Source organism: Trachemys scripta, chromosome 3 (genome assembly GCF_013100865.1).
Source record: "Trachemys scripta elegans isolate TJP31775 chromosome 3, CAS_Tse_1.0, whole genome shotgun sequence".
NCBI lineage: Eukaryota > Metazoa > Chordata > Testudines > Emydidae > Trachemys > Trachemys scripta.
Genome location: NC_048300.1, coordinates 132,994,090 through 133,009,791, shown reverse-complemented (window position 1 = coordinate 133,009,791; position 15,702 = coordinate 132,994,090). Strand labels below are relative to the sequence as shown.

The following is a 15,702-nucleotide window of genomic DNA, read 5'->3' as shown; positions in this document are numbered from 1 at the left end:
GACCTGTCCATGACTTTTAGTAAAAATACNGGGAGGGGCTGCCTGCGGGGGGGGGGGGAGGGGGCGACGACGCTGCTATGGGGGGAGGGGGCCTGGGTCGCGGCATGCGACCAGGGACCCCCATTGGTGCCTGGGGGGGGAGCGATTGATGGTGCTGGTAGGCTCCCTGCCAGGCTCTGCAACTCCTCTCCTCCCCCTCCCCCCCCCCGGCAGCAGCAGAGTTTGGATGTGGGAGGGGGTTGGGGCACTGGACGGGGTGAGGCGGTCACCTGCAGGCACCATCACCACAGCTCCCATTGGCCACAGTTCCTGCTCTGAGCGGAGGCAGTGTACAGAGCTGCCTTGCCACGCCTCCACCTAGCAGCTGAGCGAGGGGGATGTCGCCGCTTCCGGGGAGCCTCCCAGGTAAGCACTGCCCAGAGCCCGCCTCAGCCCGTACAGTGCCCCAACCCCCTGCCTCCTCCCACACATAAACTCTGCTGCTGGAGACGGGGGCCTGAGACTGCCCTAGCAGCAGCCAGTGCACCTGGTGCAGGGCTGCCTGAGCTGCTCCTGATCCAGATGCACCGGCCACTTCAGAAGTCACAGAAAGAGACAACCTCGCAGCCTTAATCATGACAAATCAACGTCAAGTCCTAGTTTGGCCTCCAAAGACATTTGGAATACATACAAACTGCAAAACATGGCTCAATTCAAAATGTTTCTGCCCTACAACAGAATCTGAGACATTGATGATGTGACAGAATATAGAAGAGCAAGCAGGTGACCTCTCAGATCATGCTATAAACATTGGGCCTTATGGTTGTAATTGTATTTTCATGGCCTGTCTTCACATGAAACCATGTCAGTAGATATTGAGATTGTGGTGGAAAGAAATATCATAGGGACTCTCATACTGTATCACATCTGTGTAATGATACACTCTGGTTCACTCTGGCTTTGTGGCACCTTAGAGACTAACTAGCTATAGCAAGACCCATAGCTGGGATAAGAGACCGCACCAAATTTACTCTTGTGCTGCTCTGTCCCCTTCCCAGCCTCCCACCTATTGTCATAAAGTGGCTGACGGTCTTTTCTGTCCTAGCACACTACATCATATTGAACCATAGATTAATGTAGCTATATGGAGCAAGTATCTCTTACTGAGACATAACCCTGGTATTATATCTATACTTTTAAGTACCCCTTATAGCCCAGTGTTGGTATTACATATATGCTCATAACCCAGAATGTTAACACCCCTTTATCCATTTCCAGTCCTCTAAGGCTAGGTCTACACTACCCACCTGAATCGGCGGGTAGAAATCGATCTCTCGGGGATCGAATTACCGTGTCTCGTCGGGATGCGAAAATCGATCCCCGAATAGACGCTCTTACTCCACCAGCGGAGGTGGGAGTAAGCGCCGTCGATGGGGATCCGCGGAGGTCGATTTTTGCCACCGTCCTCACAACGGGGTAAGTCGGTTCCGATAGGTCGAATTCAGCTACGCTATTCGCGTAGCTGAATTTGCGTATCTTAAATCGACCCCCCTCCCCTCCCCCGTAGTGAAGACCTGCCCTAAGGTTTTTCTCTGTTATCTATGAGACTGCCCCAGTAGTTCATACCATGAAATAAAGTGAGGGTTAGGAGATACTGTATTAGTATAAGAACTAGTCAAATAATGGAAAAGACTTAATAATAAAAAGCCCAAATTTGAGTTGCTGCTATTCGTTGTTCAGGAATGTGCTGAAAAATGTTCACAAATTCTGGTTTCAGATTCATACCTTAAGTACATTATTTATCTGGTAACTATTTGTCATGTGTATGTTGTTTATAATCAGCGAGAAGAAACAAAACCATATGAGCATTCTCTTGAATAGTGAATACTCAAAGTGAGCAACTTACAGACAACCAATAGTCTAAAAATTGCTCACCCAAAATATTTGGTGATGACTTAGGAAAGCTTAAATATGTTCTCAACTATCAGGAGTAGTTCACAAATGATGTGCAAAAAGACTCAAAAAAATAATTTTGGTTGGTTGAACAGTTCTGTTCTGCATTAGGAAATATAAAGGTTGTAATGTATTTTTCCCTAAAGTGTTAATGGATTAAAATTAAAATCAGGAAGTTAGCAGGAAAGAGATTAGCAGTAGCATTGGAATAATTTTTTTCTCAGTACCTATACTCAACGTCTATTCTTAGCACAGTGAATTTCATCTTCAATATTCTATTTTGCAAGCATCCTTGCAATTTGAATGAGAAAATGATTAGAGTTAAAGATGATAGGCTTGTCAATAAACTCAGAATCATTATGCAAAAGAAATTATTTTCAATCTAAAGAGAGAAAAACAAGGTCATATAACAGTGTGTAACTAGAAGTACCCTTGTCAAGTATGATTTGCCTCTTTATTGGACTGAAGTAAAAAGAAATAATAGGACAATTGAGGGAAGATTAACAATCCTAACAATTTAGTCCAGCAGTGTGTTTCACTTCAGTTTGTGAAAAAATCTTTGTAATAGTGACAAATTTCACTGGAGACTGGCTGAATATTGGTTTTATGATATGCATTTTACCTAAAAACTGCTTCTGAAAAACTGCCAGCAATGATTAATGTAAAAACAGTCTTCCTTTTAATTGGGTAGTTGAAAACAATGGCGTTTAGTTTGAAGTGAGCTGAAGTTTATAGCATAAATAATTTCATAAGCCCCATTCCTGAAATAGCATTGGTAGTATATTAGATTTAGTGCCTAGGTATTTATTGCTGTTGATGAACCTATAAAACTCTAAATTAAAGGTAAACTTCTCACATTCTGCATTTTAAAATCTAATTTCTCACTGAAAGCTCTCCTTGGAGAAATATTATCTGTAACAACTGGAATATATTGTTGTTGTTTAGAAATAGAATACAGCTGATCAAAGTTTTTTATAATCAGCTTTTGAACTGTAAATAGATAATCTTTTAGTTAACTAGCTTAGAATACTCTCTATATTTATGTATTTTAGTAGTTTTTTCCCAACATGCTTATTACTTATAGTAGCTTAGAAAAGCAATCTTATATAAAACTAGTAATAAAGAGTAGGTGTATAGTTTTCTATTTTTTCATCGAATCTGTGTTGTTAATCTTGGCAGTCCAAAAATAGTGAGTCTTATTGAGTTAGTCTTCAGGAATAGTGGTCTTGAATAAATTACACACATAGCATTGTGGAGACTTTTCAAAATCCCTCTTTCTAGAGCTCTGTTGGTGTGCCTGATACTACTTAGACAAATAACACCAAATGGCTTTTATGTCCTGTAATGTTTTATAATCCATATTGCATTTATTGCATTTTCATTTTACAGGTCACTTTTCATATTGAGCCATATAAAGATCGAGATGATCGCAGTATGTACAGCAATGTGAAGTACATTGTAGACAAGTAAGTGCTTTCTAAATGTATGTATTTGGCATTATCACATGCTCTGATAGATATTTCTCAGTTATTGTGTGAACTCTTAAACTGTATATGGTATGACCTGATCTTGAGAGAAATGAAAGGGTCTGCTTTGCTTGTAACTGACTGACCTAGAATTCAGACACAAGGTATGCACATTTTAAAGTATTGGGACATGCATGTTATGTGGACATGCAATAGACAACTACATTTAAAATTTCTTCTTCTTTTAGTAGTTACACATGTGCAGTCAACTCTTGGTGTTGGAGCACCAGTACATGGCCAGCAGAAACGTTTTCCCTCAGTGATACCCGTTGAGTGGCTTGAGTTCCCCCTGCTGCTGCATGCGTAGCCACTCCTAATCCCCCTCAGTTTCTTCTTAACTCCTGCAACAGTCATTGGAATTATGATCTATTCCAGAACAGTTGTTTCTCTCAGCCTTTGCGAACATAGTATGTATGTATATAATTAAGTCTAGTCTTTAGTGTTGTTAGGATAGATGTTAAGTTTTAGCTGTGTTATATAATAAAAATGAAGTTTTTTTGGACTTCTTGTTTGTTTTTCCCATTTGAGGTTTTTTCTGTTCACGCTATCAAGGTATGCCCTGATCACTGGGTTTCAAGCTTTGTGCTTCTTGCTCCGGCCTAGGCCAGTGAGTGACCTACAAAATAGCTGCCTGAAGTGCTTTCGGGGAAACACAAGTGAAGGACCAGTGCCAGATTTGCAGGGAGTTCAAGCTGAGGATGAAGGATAGGGAGAGAAGGCTGAAATTCCTGCTGATATACACGGTGCTCACCATTCCAATCTGACTCTATGCCGAGTGCTGCAGCTTGAGTGAGAAGCGCACCTTCCACTTTATTGGAATCCCGGCACTGTTCTTCCTTGCCCATGCCAAGGAAGAAATACAAAGCTTTCAGAGAGATACCAGCCAGGAGATGGTCTCCATCCTTAGTCTGGTAAGAGGATCAAGAAGGAGTAGAGTAGTGTGCACCTGAAACCTAAGCACTTCTCCTCCAAATCAGTGCCTAAGTCAGAACAGTTGGCTTGGGTTCTGCAAGGAACACTGTTAACTTCTTTGGCCCTGCAACAAGAGACCACCTCAGTGCCAGACGTTTGCAGCAGCAAAAACCTGTTCTTCTTGGTGTTGGTGTCTCCTTTTTTACAGGTATCTGGTCCTTTGGCGCTGCTGCCACTGATTCAACCTCCAGTAGTTCAGTTGTCTGCTTCCCGGACAGGTGGACCCTTGCAACTCTGTTATGATGGCATCACTGCTTTCATCGCCAGGCTCTCAACACTGGTCTCTGGCACTGACTGGATTGGCCCTGCCATCATCAGAAGAAGGGGAATCCTCATTGGACTCAGGGATGGGATCTTGCTTTTATCACAATCCTGAAGCAGGACCTGTCAGTCTCTGCACAGATCCTCTCTTTCCAACTACCCCCAGAACCCTTCAATTGGACCTGTCATTGGAATGTGGCCAGGATAGTGGGACCCTGCCCTGCATTAGTGGCCATTTTGGAACCTTTGCAGATTTTCCCCAGCTTCCAGGTATTCTCACCATACATACTCAGGACTTATCTAAGCTTACAGTGTTGCTGTACCACTACAGTTCTTAGTGAAGACGCTACCTACGCTGACAGGAGAAAGCCTTCCATTGACATAGCACTGTCTACACTGGGAGTTCGGCACACCCCTGAGCAATATAATTATACCAGCATAAGTTTGTAGCATTGACCAGGACTCAGTGCCCTCATCTAGAAGACCTGAGTCTATGTACCAAGCAGCTCTGTCCCCAGAATCCAGCACTGGGTCCAGTATCGAGCATCAACAGGATGGTCTAGAATGGGAAAATGGCCAGTAGAAGAGGTTCTACCCTCTCAAGTCTTGGCTTCCTCTTTGGCCTCTCCAGACGAGGCCATTTCATCCAGCACAACTTCACCTCCTCTTGATGATTTGAGGTTTATCAGGAGTTATTAAAGCGACTTTATGGCAGACTCCATCCTTTTTGCCGCCCACTTCTTAAAGGGCAGAAAGAAAGTAATATATACCCTCCCAAGGGTTTACCTTTATACTCGCCCACCTCTGGGCTCATTAGCTGTTGCAGTGGCTAATGAGAGAGAGTGACAGGAATACCAGCCTTCCACTCTCAAATCAAAAAATGCTAAGAGCTAGACTTATTCAGCAGAAAGATTTATTCAACGGAGGTTTGCAGTTGCATATCACCAACCAACCGGCTCTGTTGAGACGTGATTTTAATTTGTCGGGTTCAATGGAAAAGTTCAAGGAGCTGCTTCTGGAGAATGCTAGGCAGGAGTTCTCTTCCTTGGTCAATGAGAACTTCACTGCAGGCAGGATTGGACTCAGCAGCTAGAACCATGGCCTCCACAGTGGCCATACATAGATCATCCTGGCTGCAGTCTTCTGGTCTTTCTGCTGAAGTTCAGAGTACTATCCAGGATTTGCTATTCAATGGTCCTTCTCTAGCCTCAGACCAGAGAAACAGCAAAGTTCATGGAGTTAGGGACTCTAGAGCAACCCTGAAGTCCTTTTGGTTGTGCACATCTGCCCCAGTCAGGAAGCATAGTTGGCCACAGCAGACACACTGCTCCTCTCTTCGACAGGACATATCAAAAAGAATTTCAGGGATTATATGTGTAGGTCTCCACCTCCTGCTGCGTTGGCTCCAACTCTGGGCCCCTCAAGACACGCAGGAACCACAAAGCAGGCATTTTAATGGGCCAGTCAAGGTTGACATACTAGTCTCTATTTCTCCAGAACTGAACCTCCTTTGCAAACCATCTTTCCCACTTCGGCTGTGCTTTGTTCCAGATTACTTTGGAGTGGGTCTTGAGCACTGTGAAAGTGTGATATACTGTCTATGCGCTGGCAGACCAAGTGCCAACTCTTGCCAAGGCTGTTGGCGTCAGCTGAGCACTAACAAATTCATAGCTGGAAACCAGACCAGCTCATCTGTATGTTAGTATTGTTCAAGTTAGATATTAGACTTAAGTATGTGTTTAGTGTCTAGACTTTATGGAATGCTTATAAGTTGCTGCATGAATTAATTTCACTTGTAGGTTCCATAACAGATGTCCTTTTACTGACATAGGCAGGCAAGCTCCTCTGTGCTTTCCCACCAGTCCCACTCATTCATAGAGTATTGCAAAAGATAAGACGGGACCAGTCCAGAGTCATGCTTACAGTCCCAGCATGGATCCATCAGCACTGGTTCTCCACTCTCATGGTGCTGTCAATGAAACCTCCAGTTTCACTTTCATTAGACTCGGATCTAATCTCCTAGGATCACGGGTGCCTACTCCACCTGAGCCTATAGTCCCTTCACTTAACTGCATGGATGCTCCATAAGGTAAATGCTAGAGAGCAGGCTTGCTTGAAAGATGTTCAGGTGATCCTGCTAAATAGTAGAAAGCCTTCTATAAGAGCTATTTACCTTGTTAAGTTGCAGGGTTTCTCTATCTGGTCTCACCAGTATGGGGTATCACTGACCAGCTTCAGTTCAATGTATTCTGGACTACTTACACCAAGATTTGGCAGTTCCATCAAAGTACATCTGGCTGTTATTTCACCGTTCCTGAAGTGGATAATTACTCTATTTTCTCCAGTGAAATGGCCCTAATCAGATTATATCCTCAAGTGCAAGACCCTGTTCCCCCAGAGGATCTAAACTTACGTGTGCCCCTCCCCCCATCTGAATCATTGGCTACCTGCTCGCTGCTGCATCTGTCAATGAAGGTAGCATCTATGGTGGCCATTATCTTAGCTAGAAGAGTAGGGGAGGTGCGGGCAGTAATATCAAGGCCTTTATATACAATCTTTTTAAGGACAAGGTTTACTTGTGTCCTCATCCATCCAAAGTTCATCCCACAGGTGGTTTCCTATTTCCACATCAACTGGCCAATATTTTTGCTTGTGTTCTACCCCAAAACATATACAACCAGGGACGAAGAGTGTTTGCATACCTCGGCTGTCAGCAGGGCCGGCTCCAGGCACCAGCTCAGGAAGCAGGTGCTTGGGGCAGCCAAGGGGAAGGGGCGGCACGTCAGGCTTTTCTGCGGCACTTCAGTGGCGGGTCCCCTGGTCCCTCTCGGAGGGAAGGACCTGGCGCCAAAGAAGAAAGCGGCATGGTGGAGCTATCGCCGAATTGCCGCCGATCATGATTGCGGCTTTTTTTTTTTTTTTTTTTCCGCCGCTTGGGGCAGCAAAAACCCTGGAGCCAGCCCTGACTGTCAGAAAAGGCTTGTCCTTTCACCAGGACAGAACCAGTTACTTTTGTAAATCTTCCCAGTTGTTTGTAGCAGTGGCAGACAGAGTAAGAGGTCAGTCAGTCTCCTCCATCCAGAGAACGTCTTCCCAGATTACATCCTGCATATGCATGAACTATGACTTGGCTAATGTCGCTCCACCTGACAGAGTCACAGCTCATTTGATGAGGTGACAGTCAGCCTCGGCAGATTTTCTGGCACAAGTTCCAATTGCAGACATTTGTAGAGTGTCATCCTGTTCCTCAGTCCACATGCTTGCTTCCCACTGTACTGTGGTTCAAGACTCGAGATGATGCGAGAGTGGGATGACTTGCTCTCCAATCTTTATTGAAATAGGCTCCCATCCCGCCCCCTGTCTTACAGTTTGTGAATCACCAAGAGCGGAATGCACATGTGCAGTCACTCAAAGAAAAACTGTTACTAACTCGTTCCATAACTGTCGTTCTTTGAGATGTGTTGCATACGACCATTCCATGACCCGCCTTCCTACCCCTCTTTATCAGAGTTATGGCAAGAAGGAACTGAGGGAGGCTAGAGACGACTCTGCCCTTTATACCTGCGTGCAGTGGTGTGTAGCAGCAGGTAGAGCTTGAGCCACCCCAATGGGTGCCGCTGAGGGGAAAAGTTTCTGATTGCTGTGCGCTGGGCACGCCAATGCCAAGAGTGGAACACATCTCCAAGACTAACAGTTATGGAACCAGGTTAGTAACCAATTTTTATCACATGCTTCATGACGCCTTAGACTGACATTTCTAACTGCTTTTATTTAAGCTCTTAGACACTTATATTTTTTTATTTAAAACAAAAAACTTTGTAGGCTGACAGGTTGCCAGCTAAACGTCTAATGGGCTAACCCATAATATCCTTCAATCCAGCCTGAGAGTCAAAGAAGTTATAAACAGTTTTTGTTTTATTGCTGCCACTTAGAGTATCTTCCATAACGATTCAGCGAATTAATGTTTTGCCTTTGAGAGGAAAGTGATGGCTACTTGTAGGACTTGACACTAATAATTAAGTTATGCAATAGATTATTATCTCCTTGCTGTAATACATAAATTTCCAGCATATGTATGGTTAAAATATATATTTGAATGGCCACATTACTGAATTAAATTCATCTTGAACATAAAGTTTTAAAATTCATAAAAAATTCCTCAGTTCAGTATGTGAAAGATTCTCTCCCAACTGGCATATTATTATGAATATTTACCATATTGTTTGCTTTATAGATATGGAGGCCATCCAGCTTTTTACAGGCATAAGACCAGCACAGGCAGAACCCTCCCCATGTTTTATGTTTATGATTCTTATGTAACAATCCCTGAAATATGGGCAAATCTATTAACTGTTTCTGGATCCCAGAGCGTTCGCAATACACCATATGATGGATTATTCATTGCACTTCTAGTGGAAGAAAAACATAAACATGAAATCCACAGAAGTGGTTTTGATGGAATTTATACATACTTTGCCACCAATGGCTTTTCTTATGGCTCATCTCATCACAATTGGCCAAGTCTAAAAGCCTTTTGTGATAGCAGCAACTTAATGTTCATTCCAAGTGTGGGACCAGGATACATTGACACCAGCATCCGACCGTGGAATAACCACAACACCCGCAACCGTGTTAATGGGAAGTATTATGAGACTGCCTTCAGTGCAGCACTTTTGGTGCGACCAGAAATTATTTCCATCACCTCTTTCAATGAATGGCATGAAGGGACTCAGATTGAAAAAGCTATTCCTAAGAAAACTGGACAGGTAACTTACCTGGATTACAAGCCTCATAAACCAACTATGTATCTGGAGCTCACTCGCAAGTGGTCTGAGAAATACAGTAAGGAAAAAGAACAATGGCTTATGTGAGGTGCCGCTGCCCTTGTTTGTAAATACATTCAGTCCATCTCAGAGGTGAAAATGATGCTGGAAATTCTAATTCAGCCAATCAAGATGTCTTTTATCATAAATATACTTAAAAAAAATAACCTTTGAATGTAGTATGTGCTATTACTGTACCTGTTAGAATTAACTTTGACTCCTTTTAGGGGCTAAAATAATAGTGAGAAATATTGCATCTCTAGGCTATTTTAATTCGAGAATATTTTGTGCAATGCTAGATGCTTTTTATTCATAATCTTTATGTAAAGCTTACAGAAACTCTATCTGGAATAATTCAGAGGTGACTCACGTAGAGTGAGACAGAATTTAGCATATTTACATTTATTACCTTTAGCTATAAAGCCATGTTTCAGAGTTGAATACTACTGTGATTAGAATTTTGTCTCGATAGTTCCTCAGAGGATAAATATTTGTGGTGCATGAAATAACATAGCAATTGTTATATCATTTGTACACCTTGTAGAACGCGGAGAGTTTACTTTAACATTTGCCTTGTCTGTGGTACAAACACTAAGAATGGTGTGAAATTGTACTGAAATTTACAGCTTTTAAAGCTTTTGGTTTCAAAAATTGATGAAAGGTTATTTAACTCCAGATTAGTCTTGTATTTGGATTTTGCATTCTGTATTTTTTTGTAACTATGGAGTGTCAACAAAATGCATTGAGATCTTCTAACTAGATTAAAATTAAAGAAGGAATAACAGTAACTAAAATGAGGGGGGAAAGTATCTGAGTGATGACATTGCTCAAAATAAGCTGTTTCTTAAACAAGATTTTCTTTAATGTTTACCAGGGATAGACTTTTGTATTACTTATGCAGACCTAGATCCAGTGTTTGGAAAAAGTTGAAAAGATTACAAGTCACATAAATATTTACTAGTCCTACAATTGATTCATTTTCTAGAGCAGTCTTTGTTACATGATTTTAGCAGCACATAGTCTTGGCCACTAGAATGAATTTTGTCTCTTAACTTGAAAGCTAAGATTTCAAATGGTTTCAGACAGTTCATTGATTTCCTGCAGTACTAAAGGTAGCAGCTACCAAAATCATGTCAGAATTCAGGTGAGGAGAAAATAAAGCAAGATAGTAATTGAGTGATGGTCTTATTGCATTTCATAACATGTCATTGCTAGAAATGAGTGCTTAATACTGTTTGAAAGCTGAGATTCTCAGGTTTCAATTATTATAAATCATTCATTTGTAGACCTGGTTGTTTCTGAGACACTACTCAACAATGGTCTATGTCTAGCAATGCTTTTTTGGCACTTACCCAGTTCTGAATAGAGCAAATCCCATAGTGGTCCAAGTTTGGGGTTTCACTATTTGGTTTCATAGTTGTGGTGAATTTGAGAGTATGTTGGCAAATATTTAATCTGTAGCATAGTATAATTGCTTTTTTTATTTTATTTGATTTTTTTATTTTATTTTTACTTACTTTAGGCCCTGATCCTGCATTGTGATTTTCATGTAAACTGCCCATTCGAGTCCCATTGACTTAATAGAATTTTGTGCAGGCACAGTAATCTGCCCATGCAGTCTCAGTGCAGGATTGAAAAAGTGAAACTTTATTTCTGAAACATGTTTAAATTTAATCTTAATGACATGATGTTGCTGATATTTGTTAGTGACCTCTTAATGTGAAGGAAGGAAGAGTTTATCTGAAACTTGTCTCCGTAGATTAAAGACAGTTTTCGCCAAACTTATGCAGGGAAACGGTCTGAAATTCTTTTAACTGTTTTATACATCCAGGATGGCAAATTGTATGTAAGATTTCTCTTCCGATTATTTAAATGATTCTATTAGTAAGCCCCCAAACATCATAGGCATGGAAATTCCAACTTATTTTTAACTAAGATTAACATATAGGACCATATTCTCAGCTACAGCCAAGGGGTGTGGGGTGTAGCTTACAAAAGGGGCTGCAGAAGAGCCATTTGTGGTTCCCAGTGGTGGGATCAGTTCTGCGCTTGTTGGGTCCTAGTGTAGTTTAGAGCAGCCTCAAGATTATGTGTGCGCGTGCGTTTGTGTGTGTATGTATGTATGTAAATAAAAGGAGGGAGGGAGAGGGAAGGGGAGAAAGAAAAGAGCATTGCCATGCATCTTGTGTAGTCACTTTTATCGGGGCAGAGTGAGTGTAAAATTCTACTAAATCATAACAAATGCCCTGGTGTGACTACACAAAATACAGAATAGAGAGAATCTGACCCAAAGTGTGATAAGCAATAATCTTGGATCCTATCCTGCATTCCATGCATACCCATTGAAGATAAATTTGGGTATGCAAGGAATGCAGGATTGTTTCCCTTTTGTGTATTGAGAAATGAGTAGCTTGGTGCCTTCAACATGCCTGAGAAATGCCTATCTTGACTAAGGGTTGTCTACACTAGAAGCACTACAGCAATGCAGCTGTGCCACTGCAGCATGTCTGGTGATGATGCTCTATGCTGACGGGAGAGAGCTCGCCTCTCAGCATAATAAAACCACTTCTGCAAGAAGGTCTCCCACCGACATGGTGCTGTCTACACAGCGCTTATATCAGTGTAACTTATGTCACTCAGAGCGGTGGCTTATTCACACACCTGAGCAACATAAGTTATGCCAATATAAGCTTTAGTGTAGACCTAGCCTAATATGTAGTCTGGGATGTTACAGTGCACCTTCAATATGTTGTATTCTGTTAAATGGTATCTTCTAAATATTTTGCACCGTCAGACTTCATTTCTAAGGATCTCAAAATTCTTTTTCAAAGTAGGTAAGTAGTATTTTTATTTTTCAGGTGGATAAACTGAGCTATAGATGATTTAGTGACCTGACCACAGTCACACAGTGAATCAGTGACAGTGTAGGACATAGAGCAGGTATCAACTCTCTGCCCCCCCCCCTTCTAACCACTTTCATACAGTCTCCTAAGGAAATTAATGTATGCCCTTTTAGTATTAGTTCCTTAAATAACTATACCTTTTTATTTGTTTGTTTTAAATTTGTTACTTTTTCTTTAAAGTATTTACAAGCCTGGGAGTGCACAGTTACTTTAGTTATTTCCTCATTTCTAGCTTTCTAGCTCTCAGCAACTTAAAGGGATGCTCATGCTTCCTCCTACATGAACTGGGAAAGGCTCAGACCATCAGTAGTACTTCTGAAGTAAGAGGTTTTGAAGGGAGGAAGTCTCTTTAACTTAAAGTTTTTCTCAGCTTTAGGTCCTTTTCATCTCTTGCTTACTGCTTCCTAGCACTTTTTAGACCGTTTACATTCAACTTTTGGTTGCCTGTTTTTCCCCCACAGCCAACATTTACTCTTCAAATTTGACTGCTACAGTCCCTCCAGTTTATGCTGGTTATGGGACCCTTTGAAATTATTGTAACCCCACTACTCAATTGGAAATATCTTTCCCTAGTTTAAAAAAATATTGCTTCTTAACTAGTGACTTTGCAGTGGAAGCACATTGTTCTCAAAGGTTCACATAACAGCACCAAAGGGCAGATTTTAAAAAATATTCAGATGCTTGAAGATGCAATTAGGTGCCTACAAGGATTTTCAAAACCACCTAGGTACCCAACTTCCATTTTATAGTCAAAATTCCACAACCTTCTTAAAATCTGGACTTTACTTTCTACCCAGATAGTACATTTATCAAAGTTTGGAATTAATTTGAGATTTGCCTATAGATGAAGTGGCAGCATCCAGAGTCCCTGTTTTTTAGAAGCAGCAAATATCAGTGCCTGGATATATAGTGAGTGTGTGATAAGGTATTTGTTTTTGAGGGGTGGTGGAGCTGCCTTTTATTTTCTAGTAGGTGGAGTATAATAGCTCAAAGCAGAGAATATTTTCATAAAATTGGGTTAAGGGGAGAAGACTTCTGCAACACAGTGAATCTCATTTCTTCACAACATGTAAGCAATCAACTCAAAAGAGTCAAATGGCCTTGAAAAGGGTTTGGAGTCTTTGTATTTTTTAAGTTTTTAGGAACAGCTGCCCTTGAAGTATGTTCAGCTAAAAGTCTGAATTTGGGTTGCAGAGAGCGATCCAGGTAAGTATCTTGATCCACTTTCTCACTGTATTTGAGCTTAGACTCTGGACTTGGACGGTATCCTCCACCTTTCCCCGAGTCTAAGTCAAAACACATTGCAATGATTGCCATTAAAATCTTTATTGTTAGATGTAGGTAACTGTTTGCCATAGTATTCATAATAGATAATACTGCATTAATTGTATTTAGGCAAAACTAAAAACTATTAATGATTATTAAAGGCAATCACTCGCTATTATACCTGTGCTCCATAGCAGTGCTTAAAATCACTGGTGACATACTACTGAGCAATCGTGACAGGGAAAGCAGTGATGACCATACGCAGGAAATGCTCTCCAAGGCCAAGCAGCAATGTTTCTAAAGCCAGATAATTCATTTATAAAAGTGTGTGAAGGCCCTATTAATTCAGTTGTAGACTTCAGCTTCTGACAGGCCCACGTAAGTTTTTTATATACTTATTTATTTCCATGGGCTATATCTAAACTGAAGCGTAGTCCATCCCCTGTACTCTCAGAACCCTTGTCTATATTGCACAGATTTGAAAAAGTTGCCTTGCCTTTTTTCCCCAAGCAAAAGAGCATGTCCATCTATTTTGCACATACTGTTAACCCCTTATGGCTGTCATCTTGTGAATGCACAGCTTCAATCTTGGATCAGCTTTATTTGTAGAGTTCCTTTTGTCTTGTGGTGCCAATGTTCTGTCACAGACTTAACAAGTTTTTGGAACAGAAGAATCCTTAATAAGTGTCTTTCACCATGAAATTCTGTACACACTGTGTACATAGTATATACTTGCATATTACATACCTTTTTGATAGTCTCTTGCATGGATTTTTCAGGTGCCCTTTATAATGTTTTACAGGAAAATATATTGTATATAGAGTTTTTATTGCTGGTGGTAGGAAATAGAGATTAGATCAACACATTTTTATGCACTTGGACAAGTAAATTATTTTTTGGTGTTTTAGGTTTTTGCAAAATGTATGTACTTAATAAAGGAGAAAGGCATAATTTGATTTAAAAGAATCCTACATATATTCTATTTAAGATAAGGTAGAAATCTCTGGCAAATTGTTCTAGATTCTGTAAGTATTAGTTCTGGTCCTTTTACTTGCAAAGAAGTTCTAACTTTCTATTATCTATATTAAACAATTCAGTAAACCCTCACCATCTTTTATTCCTTTCTTTTTGTGAACCTCTTCAAAATATTGTCATAGTCTGCTACTTCTGTCCAGATTTAAATCTTAAATCTGTTTTTAAAGTAACTTTATTTCTAAGAATTCCTGTATAGTTCCAATGTAACCAGCTTGTTACAATATTTTGTAAGAGAATGTGCTTATTATATGTATTTTATAAACAAAGCATGCATTTTACAAAATGTGTTTTTATGATTTTGTTGTGGATATTAATATTTTGTTGTGTGCAATTGACAGAGTTTAAATCAGTTACATTTTAGGTGTGTTATTTTCCTACCTGGCTGTAGAAATGTATTACTAATGTGGCCTGATTCTGTCACCCTTATTCAGGGTACTACTCAATGTATGAGATTTGTGGCACAATCTAGCTCATAGCAAATCATTTGAGTACACAGTGTTTTCATTTATAATCATGTTTACAAAAACCTAGTTGCTTAAATGTTGATGAAGAATAACTGTGTGCCCAAAATGCCATAGAGTGTATGATAGTGGCAATCTCTAAGCGGTCACAGTGTAGAAAGTGAATTTTCTATCAACTATGACCTTGGAATTGAGGTGTCAGATATTGCATTTGCTCACATAAAACATGGCGTACTGGTTCTTTCTATTAACTGTCTGCTGCTCTAATTTGTATATAAAGGAGACTGGTTCACCAAAATTTACTACTTATTCAGCTGCCAATCAGTTTCTGCTTCGTGAGCCAGTGGAATGTCTATTGTAAGACAGAAAAAGTGAATAGTGATGCAGGACTTCTAATAGTACAAACCCATGAAACATACTGGGTCTGATCCTTATGTTTTTAAATAGGCAAAACTTCCACTGAAGTTACATTTGATCCAGTAAAAGGCTCTCTCTATAGTGCACAACTCACAAAAATACTCAG

At 40.6% G+C, this 15,702-nt stretch overlaps 1 protein-coding gene across 2 annotated transcripts in view; it reads left to right on the top strand.

Moving 5' to 3' along the window:
• MANEA (mannosidase endo-alpha) overlaps positions 1 to 15,238 on the top strand; it is a 31,639-nt gene extending 16,401 nt beyond the window's left edge. For both annotated transcript variants that reach the window (XM_034766016.1, XM_034766017.1), the window contains exons 4-5: positions 3,322 to 3,398; positions 8,926 to 15,238. In XM_034766016.1, coding sequence (XP_034621907.1) covers positions 3,322 to 3,398; positions 8,926 to 9,562 — 714 coding nt within the window. In that variant the 3' untranslated portion in view covers positions 9,563 to 15,238. The remainder of the gene's footprint in view (positions 1 to 3,321; positions 3,399 to 8,925) is intronic.
• The last annotated feature ends 464 nt before the right edge of the window (positions 15,239 to 15,702 follow it).